Here is a 20,822-nt window from a genome sequence, read left to right on the forward strand (position 1 = left end):
AATCAATGTTTCATCAGTAAGCAAAAAGTAAAATTACCCTTGTAGGCCGCTTGTAAGATTGGGCATTTGTTCCTCACTTCATCAAAGATAATTTGTCCTTAAAGAACATTTGTATTTGTCTTGGGCACATAACAGTCCAAACTAATTTGAGCTGTTGTATGAGTCTCCAGGAACACAATAGCTTTTGCAATTGTTTCAAACCCCAAAATTATAATTTAATTGGTTCTCTCTATTTTATTTTTTAATAATGTGTATATATATATATAAATATATAAGTATATATTTACTGTTTTATATATATGGATATAAAACAGTAAATATTTACTTACTCTAATCGTTATAACTAAGTTCATCAGGAACTTAGTTCCTGATAGTAGTGATAGGACAAGGACATTCATTTGAATGTTATTTGATTCATGAACATTTGTTCGTTTGATTCATGAACCAGATGGAGTAATTGGAAATTGCTTACTTTTGTGTTTTGTCTTTGTGTTTTGCTTGGTTTGCTGAGCTAATTTCTTGTGTGTTGACTTGCTCCTCTGCCTTTAGCTTGAGTTACAGTACACAATAAGGTGCACAGTGGCAGCTGCTTTTGAAAAGTTGCCATCTGGAAGGAAGTGCAGAGGATTGTCCTGCAGACCTGCACGTACACGTACAACACGCGTTGCGTGTGGATACACCCTACCTCAGGTGGGAACAGAAGCAGCTAAAGGCACACAGACTTTTTGCAACACAGAATCAACTTTGTGAAAGCTGTTTTTTCCAAGTTGAGTTTGTAAATGCTTTCTTAGATCTGGTGTATATTCTGAAGCGTCGCACAGTGTGATAACAGATGAGCTAAGTTGTTTGCTGCCAAACCCCTGCAAAGTGTGAGCGGTATGCAGCCTAAGGAGGAACACTGCTGTTTTAAAACTATGCCAACCTTAGTACTGTAACTAAATTATGGTTTAAATCACAAAATCATCACAGTATTCTTGAAAGAAGGTGCAAACTAGGATCACTGTACAAAAAGGGGGAGGATATGCGCAATGCCTATGAACCCATAGTGAACAAGGAAAGTAAGCTGTGGATTTCACGTCTTATCAGGATATTTGTGCTGCATGATCACTGTCTCTCACCAGTCTCATAGCTGAGCCTTTTAAGAACATACTCTGCACTTTTAACTGCTGTTCTCTCACAGCCCGTTCTGGTGCCTCAATTGGAGAGATTGTGGTGTGGTGGTGTCTCCTCAACAGCCCTTCCACAGTGTGTCAAAAGGCAATAAAACAAAGAAACTTGGGTTTGTGATGTGGTGAGTCTGTATCATCTTAAAGCTTCTCAAGTGGAAACACTGGCCAGTGCAGTTCAGTAAACTGATCAGAAGTAAATTTACACCATGAGTGGAATTTCTACTTGAATAAAAAAAAATAAACCCATGAACTTTTATACAAGTACAGCTTGTGTGCCAGATATCATTAGTCTACATCATTGTGGCTCTGTTCTCCCACAGCCAATGTAACATGAGTGCAAATTTTGGCTCATTTAATGGAAATACGGGCATTGATACAGATCAGATTTTTGCTGCTGAAAGATTCATTCATACACAGAACTCATGTGAGTGTGTGAATGTCTCTTCATAAATGAATTAAAAGGTTTCTGAAGTTTGCCTGACCTGAGACAGCTAGTTTTAAAACATCAGGAAGTTTTGTAAGCGTGTTGAGTATGAAAGTTTGTTGTGTCACTTTATAACTAAGTTCTGTGCAAATTGAGAAGACTGTTTCTGCTTATACAGTTTAGTTCAGCTTTTGGTCCTGCTGAGCAACAGGACAGTTTTATTTGCTGAGAGTTGGCCAAGGGGGTCTCTGTGGGAGAATGCTGATAAACCTTACTATTTTAAACTGAGTCTCTCTCTGCTGTTTTTGAAGCACAGTGTGTCTCTTTCATATGCATATATCATGTTGTCTTGCCTCCCCATCCCTGTTTTGGCCTGGCTGCTGCAAAGATGGCAACACTTCTCAATTTCACATCATGTGTCCTCATTGTGATCTTTCTCATTTTTGCCCACCTGAAAAGCTTAGCTTTTCATTTCCCTCGGTTAAGCGCTTTGAGACTGTTCAGTGACCTCCATCCTGTACACCCTGAAAAATTACTATTCTTCCAGTGTCCCTGCAAGGAGTGCATTGTTTGGGTGAGGCAGTTCAGGAGTTAAAGGCTTGTGGAGTTTCAAAGAGCTGCCGGACAGCTGCTGTAAAGTATCCCTCCAAATCCTAGCTGACCTCATTCTTGTCAGACAACAGTGATAATATCCAAACACGGGTGCAAGACAGGAAGTGTTTCAGGAAGGTATGTGTTTCATGCAAAGACATCAGAAATGTGCTTTCTCCCAGGGCCACTTACCGTAAGATCCACATTAATTTAAACGAAACAGTGACATTCCAGAATGTGTTTACAGAAACGTTATTTCAGTCCAAAAAAACGATTGCTTGTTGCTCTAGTGTGCAAATGGGCAAAAGCAGACGAGTTAACCACTGTATGTATTTAATATAATGATATTGCTGGCTATATGAACCTACTTTTTAAACATGTGGAGGATTCACATACTTTTTGCATAGTTTTGTTTACTATTTTTAAGCGGTATCTTTGACTTGAAAAAGTGACATGAGGGAAATATAAATCTACTTAGAACACATTTTCACATTTACTTTACACTCAAAAACTGATTTGATACCTAACAAGCTTTCCACTAATTTAATCAACTGAGTTCCTTAGTAAGCAGAACAAAATCCCGTTTTCCCCCCCAGTGCATTCTATGACTTAAAATTTAAAAGAATTGGATAAATGGAGCGGTGCCCAGTATGTGTAGGAAGTGTGAGAAAATCTTCTAAATTTTTGCAAAGAAAGTAGGAAGGGTTTGGCTTTTGAAAGATCTAACATTTTTTACTAGTCAGTCTACCAAGTTATCTGCAATATGTACAGATAATATGTACAAATATCTGAAATATGTTATATGTACAGGTTCCTATTATTTTCATTGTACTGAAAAATTCATACGTGAGAAATGACTTTATATTTTTCAGTAGCACCCACTTAAAAACCTGCAAATAGAAATAATTCTTACCGGTTCAGAGCTCTTCTGCTGATAGTTAGGGGTATTTTCCCCTAAATTTCCTCCTAGTTGTCTCCAGAACTGTGTCTCTTACAGTATGAATCTGCAGTAAAATTCAGAAGTAACTGATTAGTTTTAGCAAGCATAAGTAAATATTGCTTGAGAGATTTCTTTAGATTGCAGAGGTCCTTATTTCAGCATTAACTTGATAAATTTATAAAAAATAATTTAATAAGAGTTAGAATAGATCCAGTAAAGATTCTACCATTTAAAAAGTTGCACATAAATGATATGATTAACTGTAATGAAGTCTAGCAGATGCCTGTAAGAATATGAAAATAAAGCACAGCTATTTAACCTTGGGTTCTTGTTTTATTTAAAGACTTGTTTCTCCTGTACTTCTTTCCTGTATTCTTCTGCAGTTTGAAAAATAGTCATTTATGTTGGTAAGGAGTGAGCAAATTCTACCTGCTAGAACTTACACAGTTAACTTCATCTTTGCAACTTCCCCGGTTGGTGAGGCCGGGTCACAGCTCTTGAAGGGTCCTTCGAGAAGCGTAGCCCACGGCCAGGGAGCTGCGGGATGTTGAACGGTGTACTGGGAAAGGGTGGTCTTTTTTTACAGAGATGCGACCAGGTTGCTTAGGTGAGGTGCACAAGGAGATAAAGGCAAGCAACTGGAAGGAAGACCTGAGTGAGACTGAGCTCAGCCCCGCTACGTGCCGAGGAACGAAACGAGCATGATCTGCGTTTTTAGAAGACGATCCAAGGATGTAACAGAAAAGAAAGGGAAGGGATTATTTGGATGCAGGAACACATATTTTTGTTATTTGCTGGTAGCAACTCTTTGAATATACACACACAGTTGTTTCAGGCTGAATTATATTTTATATTTGTCTGCTGTTTCTGGAAGTTATTGCCAAGAGTGAAAAACCGCATAATATATTGCTAGTATTAAACCAACTATTACTGATGGATAATGACAGAGTAGAGGGAGAAGGCACCAGTTAGTCTGGGTTAGCTCATGTGTTCTGGATAACTTTCTTGAACTCTTAGATTTCTAAAGTTCTACTAGGCTATGTTGATTTCCTGGTGCTTTTTGGATGTGTGTAATTGTCTCTGTGTCAATGTCAGGTAATCTCAAGTACTCCCATGATAATCTTCCTCATGCTTTTTCACTTAATGTGCCATTTGGCCACTTTTTTATTGGCTATTTCAATATGATAACAAACACCACAAAGGCTGCAATAACACCTCGTAACAAAAGAAGCATGTCTGAGTTTTGAAAACTACAGATGCCCTGCATGGTCACTTATATTTTACTTATCTTTGTGTTTTAATGTTACAGGCACCAAATTTTGGATCTGTTGTGACTTTCTTATTTAAGTTCCAAATTCTTGACAGTGAAGCATGGAATTCAGTCTCTGAAGTCAAAAAGTCAAAAACCTTTTTGAGAAACTTTATCTAATTACCAATCAGTTACCAATTCAGACATAGGAGGGAGATAAAACCAGAATCCTGTTTTATTAACTGTTGGTTAAAACAAAAAAAAATACTGTGAAATGCAGTGTAAACATTCACCTTATGAAATCATCTAACGATCCAAGATATGGGAAAGTATGTTGATCCATCAGTCTGTCTCCTTGGCTTTTAAAGGAGATTTATCATGAGGCATTTAATTAACTTGTTTTCTTGTAATAATGATTAAATGTTAAAAATGTGTTACTTAAGGAATTTTTTTCCTTCAGAGTATATTGGGTTGGTTTTGACCAGTATAACAAAATGTACATAAGGAAATTCTCTGCTTCTGCTTCAAAAGAAAAAAAATTCTTTTCCTGATTTTCAATATAGCACAATAAGATGCTTTCTGGCCCTTTCTTGTCTTTGGTCAGAGAAGGAGGTAGTAAGAAAATACCAGATGTGAATTTGGTGCACCTATTAAAACCCCAGTGACTTGTCCAATGTGTTAAATCCTCAAGGAAATGAGGGCAGGATCTCAGGGATTTCTTGTTAGAATTCAGCCCTCCATGCTGAAAGAAAGGAAGCTTTTTACATAGCTTTTACATAGAACTGAAGTCATTCTACATTACTTTCACAAACACTGAAGTCATACTAAGATAGTGTAACACTTTTTGACACATCATCATAGTTCTTTATTTAAGAACCAAATAGCTCTTTACTATTTTGAGTCACTCCCTGAGTAGTGTTTTGCAGCAAGTTTAATTTTTGGGCTTTCTGTTGCTTTTCTGGCAACTGTAGAGAGGTCTGTTCCGTGTCTCACCCATGCCCAAAATGTGGTAGGTTTCTTTTCTGCTCAGTTCATAATTCCTGCCAGTTCTGTGACTGTCCCTTTTTGATCTCAATGTATTCTGGCCTTTCTCCTTCATCTTTACGCATCCAGCTAAAATACCTCCCCATCAAATGTATAGAGGAATTTGGCACTTGTCTTGGTATTCTGAAAGAAACTAAAACCAGGCTGTTGTGACTTGTCCCCTTCAAGGGCTCTTCCCTGGTGCACAAGGAACATCAAGGAATATGATGCCTTACTGCTTAGAGAGCTCTGTTTGAAAATCTGTGGATTTTTTAGTGAAAAAGAGTAGGACTTCAGAATTGATTTGGTGGGTTTTTTTAAATCCAAGGAACTGAGATTTTGTTCAATTCATGCTTTAACCATTGTGTTACTGAGCAATTTAAGGTGGATAATTGAGATCAGGCCTGGCATGGATGGGTTAAAGGTATTGATTTTGTGAGTAGTTACATGTGAATGTAGAAATACTCAGAATAACAACACACTGCTCTGTCTTGCATACGTGGAATGTTGTTCTTGTTACCTATATATGCATTAAGTAAAGAGCACAAAAATTGAAGTATATGGGGTGCATGAAAGTCCTGGTTCCTAATGGTGGCAAAGGTGCTTTGAAAGAGGAATGCTGTAGTTTAGGATAGTTAGACATGCCTTCCTTTGAATGAATGGGATAAAATGCCTAAGCCACTCCAGGGCTGTTGCCTCTCTCCACATTTATTGCCTGTTGATGTGCTCTTTGAGTGGTAGTTGTATAAGCTCTCTTTACCAGCCAAAGTTTTACAATCACTTTAAGGAAACTATTTGCATTGCACCCGTGGTGGTTTGGTAGGAGTTGTTTGTGCGCTGCTCTGACTCACTGCCCTTCTTTCAGAGGGCACAGTTTGATGCTTCTGAGCCTGTTTCTGCTCTGCTTAAAGGGGATAGTGATGCTGCCCTGTTTTGGTAAGGTGTCCTTCTGATCGAGATTTGAAAGACCAAACAGAGCCTTCTTTTAATGATCCCAAGAGAACCTGCATACAAACTGCAGGTGAAGGCCTGCAGTCTCTGAAGGAGATGTAAAGCAATCATGCTGGGATTTGATTCTTCCTCTGAGTCATTTCAGCCTGGTTTTTGACCCATTAATACACCCGTGTCACACTTGCTGTTGCCTTTTGTTGTAGTCATTACATTCTTCTGGTGTCTCTGCAGCCATTGTCTGTTTTGTGTCTTTGGTTTTGTTTTTCTTCACTAGGGATGGATTTTTAAGTTGTCAAGAAGGTATCAAATTCCGTTCCCACCACCAGAAAACCCCGTGCATTTGCATGGGGCATATAACAGACATGCAAACTCCACTGCATGTTCCCTTGAGCAAACTGCAGCTTCCTGGGGGAGGACTCTCACTACAGTAGGTGTGCAGGCTGAGTGGGCTGCGAGTGTTCCTCCTCCTTGTCTTTCTACAGCCTGTGCTAACAAAGTGCATGTGCACATTGATTCCAAGGCTGGAGTTAATTTTTGAGACCCTTTTTAGATGTGGACATGGAAGGATGCAGTGGCACAAAGGAAGATATAGGAAAGGTCTCTAAGGAGCCGGGTGTGTCCTCAAAACTGTGGAAAGCCCTTGTCACCCTTTAGTATATGTTAGAGGCACACACAGGCTCACCCCATGTGACAGATACAAAGGTCAGTTTCAGATTTTTAGGTGTACTATATGTAATGCAAGCTATTGGCAGATTTGAAGTCTTTGTTGAGGAAGAGGCCTTCTTTCCAAGAGAAAGTTTTGGGTGCAGAATGGAAAGAGAATATTTACTAGATACGTATGAAATGTGTTTGTTTTGAAAGCCACCATTAGATCAGGTGTAAACTGTGAGCCTGGTTTATACTCCTCAGGGCAGGGGAAGATGGAATCTGTTGTTTATCCCAGTGCAGGTTTTCCCCAAGGTGCTCACATACACTATAGAATATCCATTAAGCTGTTGGCACTGTATCTCTAAATCTCTTCTTTGGTTTGGGTCTTAAATGAAAAAAGACAAGCCAGATACCCCCACTCCTCCCAAAATAAAACAAAATTGTTAAACTGTCCTTAACACTTTTGCTGAATGAAGCACAAACAGATCTCTCTTACCAACCTTCTGCTTTTCTGGCAAACCCTGTTTATTGATGTAGGAATTCTTCTGAGAGATTTTTCACTGTTGCCCACACTCTTTAGCTGACCTTCAAAAAAACTAATGAGAAAGGGAATTGTTTTAAGGCAATTTACTGCCTATTTGAGATATGGGATTATTAGTGTTTTCCTGTATATGACATTGAACAATTATCAGGGACAAAACAACTTTTCACTTCTCTCAAGTCAATGTTGACTTTAAAGCAAGAAGCCAGAAAAGGGACATGTCATTTACATAAGTTGAGCAAACATTCAAAACATCTTGATTTTAATCTTAAGGAGAGATTGAAGTCTATTGTCATGGCATGATAGAGAGACTTTCCTAACTGGTGTCAGAAGATTAATGCATTTTCTTTGCTTTTTTGAATTCTTTGTTATTTTGATACATTGTCTTTATGTTGTAGGTTTACAGTTGGTCCTATTTTGTACATTACTTTTAATATTGAGAAAAGGATGCCATTAATAATGATTAAGAACAAAATGATCATCCGTTTTTAACTGGAGTGACACATTTATATATCAGGAGCTCATGCACAGCTGTTGTAGTGGGTCAAAGACGAAGGAGATTTCAATTTCTAGAGCTTTGCTTTAAGATGGAAAGTAGACCTGCAACCCTGTGGTTTAAAGTCATGAAGCTAAGAAATCAATTTGACAATTCACAGGATTGATACTAAGATAAAATGAGAAGAAAGGGAGGGAAAAGGGAGTGTTCTATGGGAAGGAAAGAGAAAAAGAAAATATACAGCCCACTTAGGAAGAATTAGAAGCAGATGAAGCCATGAGAACCTGAACAAAACCCCATAAGCAGTGGGTTTGCCATTTTCTGTGGATGATCTGAGAAGTGCTACTGTGAAATGGCTCTGGGGGACTTAATAACACAGCTGCTGCTACTACTACCTGCTGCTACCCCTTGCATGTTTTGGATGATAATTTTCTTTGTTTCAAGACACTGAGGATAATTTAATTCTGCTTTTAAAGTAATCTGCAGGGGCTTTTATTTGCTTAAAGTGAATGGAAGTGATCTGCCCTTCCTTCAAGTGATCATTAGTTTTTCAAGATGTTTAAGGTGAAATACAATATTCTAAATTACAGCCACGTTTATTGAAGTGACTGCTATCAATTCAGAATGAGAAATAATTTTAAAAAGAAGTTCTGAAATTTTCAGGTTTTCTTTTGCTCCAGTGTTTCCCATTGTCCTTCTTATATTTAGTGGAGTAGCCAAGATACCTAGCTGAGACATGAATGCCAACAGTACACTTTGTACTCGTTGATTGTACAGTTGATTCACAACTATATGCTATGAAAGATGTTTAAAAACATCTAGACTAACATGGAAATTACGTAACTGTGGTGAAAACTTCAAAAGAAAGCGTGGGTTTTTTTTTTTTCCTTCTTTGCTTTGTTTAGGTACATGTTTGGGCTGGCTTTTTATCCGAGCACTTTTGCAAATCCTCCGTATTTGTACTCTAAGTAACTGGTTAGTCAGGAACTTCTGAACGAAGTATACAGTCTCATGGTGGGAAGATACTATTTTTTTTGGTTTTTCATTTCTAGTTTCCATGTTCTTTTAGGGTGTGGTTCAAAGTTAAGTGAAATTTAGGTTGGTCTTTCCTTTTTTGACCTGCCAAAGTGTTTGTTCTGCTAGCATTGCTCTGCTCCCTGTAAATCAGACATTCTTCTCGGGCTGCGTCAGGTTACTAATGACATGATTAATGCAGGAAGGGTAGAGAAGGATGACGTAGTGGCTCATGCAAAGTTTACCTGAGAATTATCTGTAGCTCTCTACTGTTTAGTGTCTGTGTGAGTCATGGCCTGAAGCCCTGCCATTCCCTGTTCTTCAGCTGGGCAAGATCACACTTACCTCATTCTATGTATGCATTTCTCCCTTTCCTGCCAGATCTGATTAGAAGCACTTTTGTTTTAAACTCCATGTTTATGAAACATTAAATACACTTTTTGCAGATAGCTGACCATAAGGCTAAATGAAAAGTGCCATTAGATATCTGTGACCCAGACAGCTTTAGAAACTTTCTCTCTTCTTACACTAATTCTGATTGCTATCAACTAAAGTCTTTTTCACATTCATGGGTTTAGCAGTGATAGTGTTATGACATTCGTAAGCTTTGCAACAGGACCATGAGTCACTTGCTGCCTGTCAGTAAAGTCTCCTGTTTCTTCTTGTGTATTTGTACAGATAAAAGCTTACAAAATACAAACAGCCAGTTTGTGATGCTGACTCCAGCTTTTGTAACTTCCTTGGGGTGCAGGTACAGTGGTTCCTATCAAATTTGATTCACCTATTGATTCCTTAATGAAATACTTGGGAAATTGAACTTATTGATCAAGAAATCTGGATCATGTTCTCTGATACACTCTAAAGTCTTGGTTATTCTCTTTATTGAGGGCTGGCTGATTGGGCCTCTTTTGTACCTGAAGATAACATTTGCTATGCTAGTTGTCTATGTGTGTCCTTAAGCTGTCAAGACTCTCTTGAGTCTCTCTTAGGAGACTAAAATGAAGTCAGTGTAGAATTTGCAAGTAACGCTGATTATTTTTTCAAGATTCTTTTGTTTTCTCTGTAGAACTGTCACAAAGTCTTTGGCGTTCTTCAGGACTTCAGCTTTCCTCAGCTGAAACTGTCGTCTTTTCTCTGTGTGAGCTGCTTAGTCTGAATTATCTTGTGCAAAAAGTGCTTCATGTTTAACTGCACAAGAGCATGCTGAAAGCAAGCTATAGTTTTCCAGCCAGCTCACATCTCACAACCTGCCAAAGCCTATATCAGGAACATGATGTGTGGGAAAAAGTTCTAAAATGATAGACAGTAAAATGTCTTGTGGGAAACCTAAAATGCCATGAGACTCATTCTGTTAATAAAGAATGTTTTTACAAGCACAGCATCATCCCCTTTATTTTTTGACATTTTGAAAAACGAAAGCTTGAGAGCGTAACATTTGTGTAGAATGTAAACAACCTTGATACTTAGATAAGTGACATTTCTTGGAAATAACATTGCCCTAAGAGAAAAGAATGGTCAAAGTGAATAATTAGCCAGAAAAAAACAACTTAGTTCTGTAAGGCTCAGCTACTTCTATTAAAGGCCATACTGATGCCTGAGATAAAATTTTATATCCAGTTTCTGACTACATTTTGCAAACATATCTTAAAGGAAACAAACTCATCCTATGATCTTTTAATCTGAAAAGATGCACCAGATGAGTAAACTCTTAATGTAAACATATCATTAAAAAACTCAGAGTTTTCAACGTGGAATACATTTTGCGTACATTGCAGTACATGCTAATAGAGTTAATGATTATAATTACACAGATGCCTGAATGGGGATGGCAAAAGTTCATGTTCAACCTAATGTTGTCTGTATTTAATTTTACTGCTTTTAAAGGAACTGTTTATATAAAAGAGTAACATAGATTTTATTCGGTGAGTCAGTGTTTAGGCAAAAAATAAGCATATTGTTTGACACGTGCCTTTGTGTAAGCTGTGTTTCTAGAATCTGTCCTTCAGTTTGAGTGGTGAAATGGTATTTCTGCCTTTTGTTTTCTTCTGGCTAAATAGCCAGTGCCTTGGCTGTAGAACTGATTTTTTGCTTTTTGTCTAAACCCCTCTTCTTTTGCACTTTCAACTAGAAAATTAATCAAACAAAGCTTAAAAGTTTTTTCTCAAAATTGAAAGGCACTGAACGAAGTAGAAGTGAAAAAAGAAACTGTTCCGTAAAACTTGTACCTTCACTTCTCCTGCAGTTTTATGAAGCAGGACATGGCCCACCCTTGAGTTCATCAAGTTGGAGTTGCCTCTTGGTGCACAAAGTGACAAAGAGCCCTGCAGGGAGGGAGCGAGCTCTGTCTGGCTCCTTGGCTCGGCCAAACTCACAAATCCAGAGGAAGCTCTGATTGAGGAAGGGCCCGAGAGGCAGGAAACAGATTTTGGCAGTAGTGTCCTGGCTCAGGTGGCCAGATAACAAGTGTACCAAGCCAAAAAAACTAAGTGGGTTAAATGGCCAGAACTATAGTTCGTAGTCTTACTTATTGGGCTTCTTAAATCTCGATTAGCTAAGGAGTAATGTGACTTTTGCACATGCTTTTCTTTGGCTGGCATTTGTGGTGTGTTCTTGAGCTTCAGACAGATTGTCTGATAACACCACAGGTCACCCTGTGTTTCTGTATACAGGTAGGTAGCTTTCTCAAATGCTTTGTGGGGTCATCTTGGTACTTCAGTAGTTTGTATTTCACTGAAGATCACCATGCACAGGGGGATGCAATAAGCCAACATTAGAGTCTTAACCTATTCAGAAAAAGCCCTATCAAATCTCCAAAATGGTGAAGATTTAGTATTTCACTTTTGCTGTGTATGCCTTTCTTCCTCTGACCTTTGCTGGTACATTAGTTACACCAGGACCATAGGAAGTGTGCAGCAAACTATTTCAGTTTGGTGCTGGCACATTATGTTCCAGGGAGAGCGCACAGAAACACTTTTTCAAATCTGCTTTCAGATTTTGCATGTTGCTGGTATCCATTCATCAGCTGAGCAGTCTCTCATTACAAGATACCAGAATGATATGGGGAATCTAAGTGTTAAAAAAAACCAAACCCAAAAACCTCAAAAAAGCCCCAAACAACAAAACCAAAATAAAACTCCCCAAACAAACAAATAAAAAACCCCAAACCAAATCTAAAATGTCCGAAGAGAACAAGTGGAATTGAAGAAAATTATGATCTCAGGGTAGGCATGATGCTCAAAGTTGGTGCCAGGAAGGTATCTCACGTTCCAAAGAGAGATGGTTCATGCTTGTGATGCAGTGGAAGAACAGTGCAAAGGTCTGTGCCTGGAGCCTTTCTTTTGGCTCCCTCTGGCTTTTGAGGAGGGCCCAGACAATGCCTCTCTGATGAGATTTCTTGTGTTTCTTGTGAGACTCTACCCTTTCTAGGTCTTTCACAGAGGCTAAGCCTTTGTTCCTGGTTCACTGGTGGCTAAAACAGCCCCTTGCAGTAAAACAGCCCCTTGCAGGGTTGTTGCTCTCTGACCTTCCTTGCTCGCTGCTCAGCTACCCTGGAGCCCTTGGTGAGAGCTCAAGTAGGGAAATAGCTACAGGGTAATTCAGGAGCTTTCTGAATGCCCTGTTCCTCCTTGGTTTAACAGCGTGGGAAAAGCAAGTAACTTAACCAAGAGATCTTCCTTCATTCTTGGTCCAAGTGTTCTCCTGGGAATTGGTGGGTTTGTTTGTCTTGTCTTTAGATAGGCCTGACTTTCCCTCCTCTCTCGTGATTGCTACTGCCACCATTTTTCCATTTGAGAAGGTGTTTCCAGAGATAACCTCTTCAACTTCCTGAGTGCAACTCTGTGACATTCTTAATTTGTACATGTTATTTTCTACCATTTGTCTAGCTTTGGAAATTTCCATTTCCCAAATCCCTTTAGGAGAGAGAGGAAAAAACTCACTTTGTGAGGGTGATGAGGCACGGGTATGATGTCTTTTACATCACCATAACAAATATTTTCCATTTCTGAATTTACTAAAATCTTCTTGCAGGTAAATAATGGAATTTGCTAACTGGGGATCTATTTTAGCATTGTATAAAGGTTTTTCTTTTGTAGTGATTCTCCTAAATGTGTTTAAAAGATAAAGAAGTTTAAAAGAAGTCACAAAAGTTAACACTGCTGTGATATTCGGAACCTGGTTCGGAGATCAGGGAAGCTGGTGTTCTTGAATACCACTTCATAAAAATGGAACTACTGGATCTGGTATTTCTGTCATTGACCTGTTGGTCTGGAGAAGACGACTTTTTACCTGTTGTTCTGAAAGTCATTCCCAGTGGTGGGGATGGACCAGCTGAGGAACAGATTTTGATGATAATAAGTTTCAACAAATTTCATTCAAATGACTTCCGAGGTAGGAGTGAGAGATCTTGGTGTAAGCTTGTGGACTCATTTAAGTTTTTTCAAATCCCCACAGGACACAAATTCATGGGATGCCAAACCACATTGGTTCCACTGTTTGTAGAGCTGCTTGCTCTTTTTTGTGGTAGTTTTTTTTTAATCCAGTTATGGCTGCCTTTGCTAAACTTGTGTTGTGTTGCTAGCTTTACTGTGTATGTTCCAGTTGCTAAAATACAAGAAGCCACAAAGGGCACCAGTATAATAAACAAGAACAAATAAGGACAGTCTGAAATGCTGTTATTGCAGATAGCTGTCTTAACATCTGAAATAAAAATTCTTCCTGTTTTTTTAGTATTTATTTTAGTTCCAGCTTTCTTACACCACTATGAACTTCTTTTTTCCCACTGGAGTAAATACGGGAGGACTACTGCTCACTTGCAACTGTTTAAGAATTGCAAGCAGTAGGAATAAAAAGCAAAAAATACTTGAGATTTGAGAATGAGTTTTTATGTGAAAAGTAATTATTTTAAATTCTGAACATGAGACCTGCTTTCAATTTTGTATGCATGTTTCTCATGCAAAATTTTGGAATTGTCACCTTATGATGAAAGACGTTCAAGCTTTTTCATCTTTTCTCATTTCTGATTCCCATTTAATATAGTGAAACAATCACCATGATGCTTGTGCTTACTCTAATTCTCGTTATTTATAAATAACAATGATGAAAGCTATGGTTATGAAAGCAGTTGAGCCTGGTAAATATCCTTCAAACTCCTCCTGATTATGTGTAAGTGAGAGCAGTATAAGATTAGACTCAGTATAAATTTGAGTCCTGCATTTAAAAGTTCCTGAATTTCTGTGGTCTGGCCTCCTCTTTGAAACCTTGAAGATGATCTATTAGAAGCATGATCCTTCCTACAGAATTGCTCCAATTTTCTGTAGAGACCCTTCACTTCTGGCGAACTTTTTATATTCCCTTGTCCCCCTGCTTTAAGACAGGTTTCCCTTTGGTAAAACGCTTTCCTTTATTACTTGTTTGTTTATACTAGTAGTGATTTCCTTCTTAAGGTTAATTATTGTTTCAAAGAATTTGCAATTTCCTGTTCTGGTGTAACTTGTTTTCTTTAGATTTGTTCCACAACTGTCATGATATCTGTAAAATATTGTTTGGGAATGCTTGCTATTTTGAAGGTGCAGAGCTCCAAGGGATGATTCTTAATCATTCTTACTTTCTTCTGTCTCTTTTCTTCCAATTTTAGGTAAGAATGACTTTTGCAGTGATTTTGGCTTTTGAAGAATGTCTCCTTTGGTAAAGTATTAATCTGTTATCCTTTAAAAAAATTGTATTCTTTTTCTCTCTATTGAAGAGAGGAAGGGGAATCCTTGACCAAAGTTAGTGCTGTGCTTTTTCAAGTACTCTTGATATGGTTGCTGGAAGAGAGTTTGAAAATACCAAGTAGCTCTTTGGGGTTTTCTTAATAATTTTGTATATGCAGAATGATATTAAATGCACAAGTAAGTTTTTAATTGTCACCTGCAGCAGTTTGGAGAAGTTTGAAATACATTGCCCTTTAATGAAGCAGTGTGCTGCTTCGGATTTCTTGTGGAATATCTGCACGCTCACAGGCCCTACCCAAGCATCTAACGAAGCTTGTGTAGTGTAAGTTCTTCATCTGTCTATACCCAAGAAGAATTTAAAGCTAGATAGTAAAAAGTAGGTAAGTTAAACACACATTGTAAATTAAATGATGATTCAACTGAGTAATTAACACAAATTGCGACACCAGTATTCCAGAGTTGTTGTGGGGGTTTTGTTGGGTTTTTTATTTTGGTTGGTTGGTTGGTTTTTGGATTTTTTTGGGTTTTGTTTTTTTTTTTAAAAAAAAGCCTGATATGTCTTTACTGTGTAATAATGAAGCGGGGGCTGTACTGTCCTGTGTTTTTTCCCTCCACACCCGTTACAAACTGTAGACTTATAAGCTTCCCATTGAAAGGCTGCAATCTCAATGGAAAGGATCTTTCATTTAGCAGGCCTAGAAACAACTGCTGATTATAAGAGAATTGGTATATTGTGGGGAGTAATGCAACTATAAATATGACTTCCTGTGCAGTAGACATGTTTGCCAGTTACTGGAAGCTTGAAAAAGGAGATCTTGTCTGGTTACAATTCACAATCAACCTATGGAAAGGACTTGAGAACAGCGGTCCGTTTCTTTTATCAGGGCCACGCTGGTTCACAGCACTGCAGTTCTGCTTTTTTGTTCTTTTTCCTATACGTGTACAGTTTTAATTAATCAGTGAGAGGCCAGGGCATGAGGTAATGCTGGAAATCAACAATTTGAATCCTGTGATTCTTAGTAGAGAATTAATGGAAACAGAGGTATTGCTATCTTCTTGGTCAAAGCAGTATGTCATTTGGACAGTATCTAAAGGCAGTCTCTGGGCTGCTGTGTGCATAATATTCCTTTGGGGTTTGTCTGTTTTTAGAAGACCAAAACTAAGACACAAAATAGTGTAATTTCTACTGGAAAATAATCCTGATCTTTAGAATTCTCCGGCATCTGTATTGTCACAACTTAGTCAGAAGGACCCTCTGTAGCCCTCTAGCCTGATCCTTTGTGTAATGTAAGGCAAAAATCTCTCACTTATTACTGAAACAAATTTTATGTGGATTTCAGCCTCTAATAAAATCACTGCAAGTTGTGTTGATTTTAATTTTTCTCAAGTCTTAAGTATGCTCTTTCCTTGCCATTCTAACTGAAGAGCCATTAGTGGTGTTCTCAAATGAACTCTGGAGTTTGAGATGCTTTATCTCACGAGACAAAGCTTGTAGTTACCCAGAAGTGGGTGCATGGTGCTTGTCCTCATCTTTGCTGCTCCCCATGTAAGTGGATCCCAGGTGGCAATGAAGAGGAGGTGGAAAACAGTGTGACAAGATTAGGGTAGATAGGCAGTGACACTGGTGCATAAAGAGTGAGGAAAAGGTATGAAAAAGCTGGCATCAGTCACTGCTGCAGAGAGATAAGAAAACATTAATCTAAAATGTAAAAGGTGGCATTCCTATGTTTGTTCTCTATATATTGGTCTTGACCATGTTCTTATTTTTAGAGTAACCAGATTTAGAAGAGATTCAAGTCTTTGGATAGTGCTTCTCAGTTGATGAAAGAAACCTGAGAGGAGGAAAGGGGGAAGTACTTGTGTTCCATCTATTGCACATGCTCTTGCTTACGTACTTTCTCTCACTCACTGTTGTCCTCTCCTAGCAGTCTCTTTGTTGGTTAAAGAATTACCATATTTGAAAGTTGGAGGCTGAGCAAAGCTGTAATTACCAGACAAGAGCATTGCATTAGTTTCACTCTGTCAGCTGCCTGCTCCCATATGCTCTTTCCACTTCTGTCCAAACTGCCATGCTGTGTGCTCCACAAAGGACCAGAAACCTGGACATTGTGGCTCTTGCTCTGGGCCACATCAGCATGCAGTGTATGTGTATGTACTGCACACACAGCACAAGCCTGGGCCATATGGATAGCCTTGCTGCAGTGCCATTTTCTATTTTGTTTTTTGTTTTCTGAACAGACAAGCAGCTTGGGGGCAAGGAGGAAAGAAAAATCCGTTGTGAAAAACCTAGATTTCACTTCCTTGAGATCAGTTTTTGTGCTGGTTTTATAGAGTCACTTTCTGTCATTCGGTGAAGAAAATAGTTAATAGTCCTACATCTTGAGTACAGATAGAATCACTGCTTTCTTTCATCCGAGTTCTGTCTTTTGACTTAAGGGAGCCATGCTCCTACAAACAAGCTGTCTCCTCAGAAGTTTTTCATTATCACAAAGCTCATAATCTGGGGAAGAAATTGAAGTATGGAGTTCAGATTATTTATTTTGAAGTGTAAATTTAACTACAAAAAAGGAAAAAATTAATTAAATATAGATGTAGATTACATCACTTGTTCTGCAGTACTTATATTTTCTACAAGGATACCAGTTTACTGCCAAAACATGACTCAAAAGATCAATAGCAAACAATCTGTACAAGTTTACACAAGAGAACTCAAGTATTTCATTCCGTAAGCATTGTGCTTTAAAAGCACACATTGCAAAAATAGATACTTCTTTGGGAAGGCTTCTTTCTTAATTTTCACTGTTGCTTTCAGAAGTATGTCCAAATAGTTACAGGGTTTCTTTTTTTATTTCTGAGAACTCCGTTGCTGCACATGAGAATGTAAGGGAATTGGAATGGTTATGGCTCTGAATGCTTGCAGTTAACAGAGGTCAGTCATAATATTTCTGTCCACAAAGACAGTCTTAAATTAAAAAAAATAAATTACTAGTTTGATGTATATTTATTGTAACACAGAATTCAAATGGAAGTCTGAAAGGTACATTCCTTTTTAAGGATATGCTGATCATGGTGGTTGTGGTTGAGGGAGATTCATTTGTTATACCTTTGTAAATACTGCTGTGCATTGCATGTAATATTTCATGTGCTTTGATTGCTTTAAAACCCTCTGGATTTTTTAACCTAAAAATCTGTGTATTAAGAAGTCAATGATACTTTCTCTTGTGCATGGTAAATGTTCTGTCTTAAAAAATTATTTGCATAACATAATACTGTAATAATAGACATATCTCTCATTTTATGTATAGTCCTTTTTTGTTGAGAATGTTAAACATTTTGCTTCTCAGTCATTGCCTTTACAATTCTTCTAATGCTCTGTGTGTTGGTCCATTTATGAAGTCAAGTGTCAGAATGGGAAAAGGAAGGAGAGCTGCCGACTGTCCCCAGTTTTTTAATCTGATAGTAAAAAATTACATACAAATCTCTCAAGCTCTAGGAGGAAAAATGTGCAGTTTAGGAATGCATCCTGTCCCTTTTGTTCAGCTCATGCTTTTTATTAAACTCTTTGGCTCTTGATTTAACATTATCTACACAGCAACTGATAGTCAAAGTCTCCACAGCATTTCCAACAATTCCAGAGGCGTCTTGACCATCTACAGATAGCAATGTTTGATAGCACTGGGGTTTTTTTAGGCTGTAAATGTTTGAGCATGTCATAGCTTTTAGATTTGAGAAAAACCACACATTTTAGAAAAACAACTGAGAAAAGTAGAAATGGGAAAAATTGGAGTAGGTGGGAAAGAAGGGCAACTGAGGTAGTCAGGGCTTTCAGTTCTGAGTTTATTGCTGAATGTTCCTTAATTTTGGCACTTATCTGTTGAGATTGTGAGAACAGCATTCATTATTCTTAGCAGTTTAACCACCACAAAGGTTTGTTCTCCTTTTACAGAGAACTTGTCAAAATACTATGACAACTAGGCTGATTTTAGACAAACAGACCCTGGCTCTAAAAAGACAGTAAGTCTGCAAGTCAAACGTGGAGGGCAGCCATTGGCACTGGAAGAAGTAAGAAACCACAGATTGTTTTCTCATTGGATGAAGAGCTTGAAGCAATGTAAAGTTAATTGAAGAATTCCTTGAAAGTGAAGTCAGCCTAAAATAAAAGCTGAGGGGTCTATAATTTACTAAATATGAAAGGGTTGTAAGCAGTAGTGAACATAATAGTTTGAAAAAAACATATTTTAGTAAACATGTCTGGCTTGTGTTATGGACTGTCCTGTTTTAATTATTCATCTAAATAATGTAGATTTGCAGTATGATCTCTAATTAGGCACAGTTTGATTTATTGAGCTGGCCCCACATAAACCATGATGTCATGCTGTACTGCTCAAAATTACAGCTCTGCTCTTGCAGTTTAAAGACGATTATTTTTAACTTTGGAATGCTTCAGTTTTGTGCATCTTGGCTTTTAGCTTTGTGAACTTAAGATGTTCTCTGCTCCTCTCTTCCTCCCTCCCCCGGATCAAAGCAATCAGTTCTAATGTAACTAGAACAAAATCCATTGAAATGGACTTTTGAACGCTCTTGTCTTTAACTGTTGTTGGTAAATAAGAAGAAAGGCAAGACACTTCATGTTTGCTGTCAGGGGGGTTGAGAAATAGGTACAATAGGTATTAAAACATGTTTTGCCAGGTGTCCAGATGCTGATGCCGTTCCAGAGCAGAAATGCTTCATTTATGTCTCCAAGAGGTTTTAGTTTTCTTTTGATGCTATAATTGAAGAAAAGGAAGAAAGGGGGAAAAAAAGGAGGGGAGGGGGAAAACCACCAAAAAAAAAGAGAGAAAAAAGAGACGGGCAGGATCTGCACTGCCTGTTTCTGCAGGTAATAATTATTCACTAGGCATGGGAACTCTCACGCACATTACCTTTTACTCATATGTGTTGGATTTTCTGCTCACTTCCCATTTGAATAGGAAAATTTCCTTTACTAAAACCAAAGTCTGTTCCAAATGCAAAAGGAAGGCTTTTCACAGGAAGGTTTCTGCATTTCCATACAGAGGAGGTCTCTCTTCTGCAGCAGTGAGCAGCATCCCTTCCCACCCACATCCCTGATCTGCACCATGGGCAAAGGGACAGCAGGGTGTGGAGGACACAAGAGCTGAAAGTTAAATCACAATATGGTCTCTCCTGCCAATCTCATCTAGCATGTTAAGGTAACACCAAGTGTTTTAGGGCAGGGGGAATCTTTCTGTGGAGGTGTCAAGATTATTTTAGGTTAGGATCCTGGAGCCTGACAGCAAACTGGGAAGGGAAATAAAATAAAGGCATGAACTGTCACAGTTATAGTAGAAGCATTTGATTACCCGTAGATATCAAAAGAGGGGCATTATGTTTGGAAGGCAGTAGCTGTGGCAGAGAAAGGCAGACTCCATTTTCTAACAGAGCAATAAGGAGAATTTCTGAGTAGGAGGGGAAGGTGAAAATGTCTTCCTGTGGATTTTAGAGTGAAGATTCTGTGAGCTGCTCTTGGTAGTGATTACAGTGTTTCAGGCTCCTGCAGGTTGAGAACAATGCACGTTGAGTCATTGCAAAGCTTTACTTTTCATGAGGAGCTGTGATTATATAGAGGCTGACTCAGTTTCTGTGCTATAAATTGATTACGGCTTAAAAGAATCATAAAAAGCCATGGGATTTCTTAGGGATTTTTATGAGGATATTCTCAAACAAGTATCCCATTTTTAATATAATATCAGTTGTTGACTAATATATTGGGTTTGGATGTGTGACTGCTTTTAGTCGTCCTATAACTATTTTCAGTTTAGGTAATGAAGGTTGCAGAGAATGTCGCTTCAGGGGAAAAGGGGAAAGGAGTTCATACTCTCTCAGTGCTTTGGTGCCAGTGAACGTAAATGGATGGAAAGTATGTGTGAGTTTGCTAACAAATTCTGTGTATAGTGGAAAGATTCGATGTCTGAGTTAATTTGCTCCCTTTTGGCCTGGCAAAGTTGCCAAGTGAAACTAAATTTAACCAGTTAGAATAAGGTGAAAGCATTAATTCTTTCAAC

The 20,822-nt window shown here is 38.3% G+C and overlaps 2 protein-coding genes across 4 annotated transcripts in view; one reads left to right on the forward strand and one right to left on the reverse strand.

The window, feature by feature from the left end:
• CMSS1 (cms1 ribosomal small subunit homolog) overlaps window positions 1-20,822 on the forward strand; it is a 222,780-nt gene that overhangs the window by 97,618 nt on the left and 104,340 nt on the right. Inside the window, exon 1 of one of the 2 annotated variants that reach the window (XM_050333135.1) lies at window positions 17,620-17,689. The exons of the other annotated variant lie outside the window; for it this stretch is intronic. Within the exon in view, the coding sequence (XP_050189092.1) occupies window positions 17,671-17,689 (19 nt within the window). The 5' untranslated portion in view covers window positions 17,620-17,670. Of the gene's footprint in view, window positions 1-17,619; window positions 17,690-20,822 lie in introns of those variants that run through there. 2 annotated transcript variants of the gene reach the window in all.
• The window catches only part of FILIP1L (filamin A interacting protein 1 like), a 188,596-nt gene that overhangs the window by 95,853 nt on the left and 71,921 nt on the right, over window positions 1-20,822 (reverse strand). For both annotated transcript variants that reach the window (XM_050333119.1, XM_050333118.1), the window contains exon 3: window positions 3,098-3,188. The gene's annotated coding sequence lies outside the window, so the exon portion shown is untranslated. The remainder of the gene's footprint in view (window positions 1-3,097; window positions 3,189-20,822) is intronic.

Source organism: Myiozetetes cayanensis, unplaced genomic scaffold (genome assembly GCF_022539395.1).
Source record: "Myiozetetes cayanensis isolate MyiCay16 unplaced genomic scaffold, myiCay2020 scf5-8, whole genome shotgun sequence".
Lineage (NCBI taxonomy): Eukaryota > Metazoa > Chordata > Aves > Passeriformes > Tyrannidae > Myiozetetes > Myiozetetes cayanensis.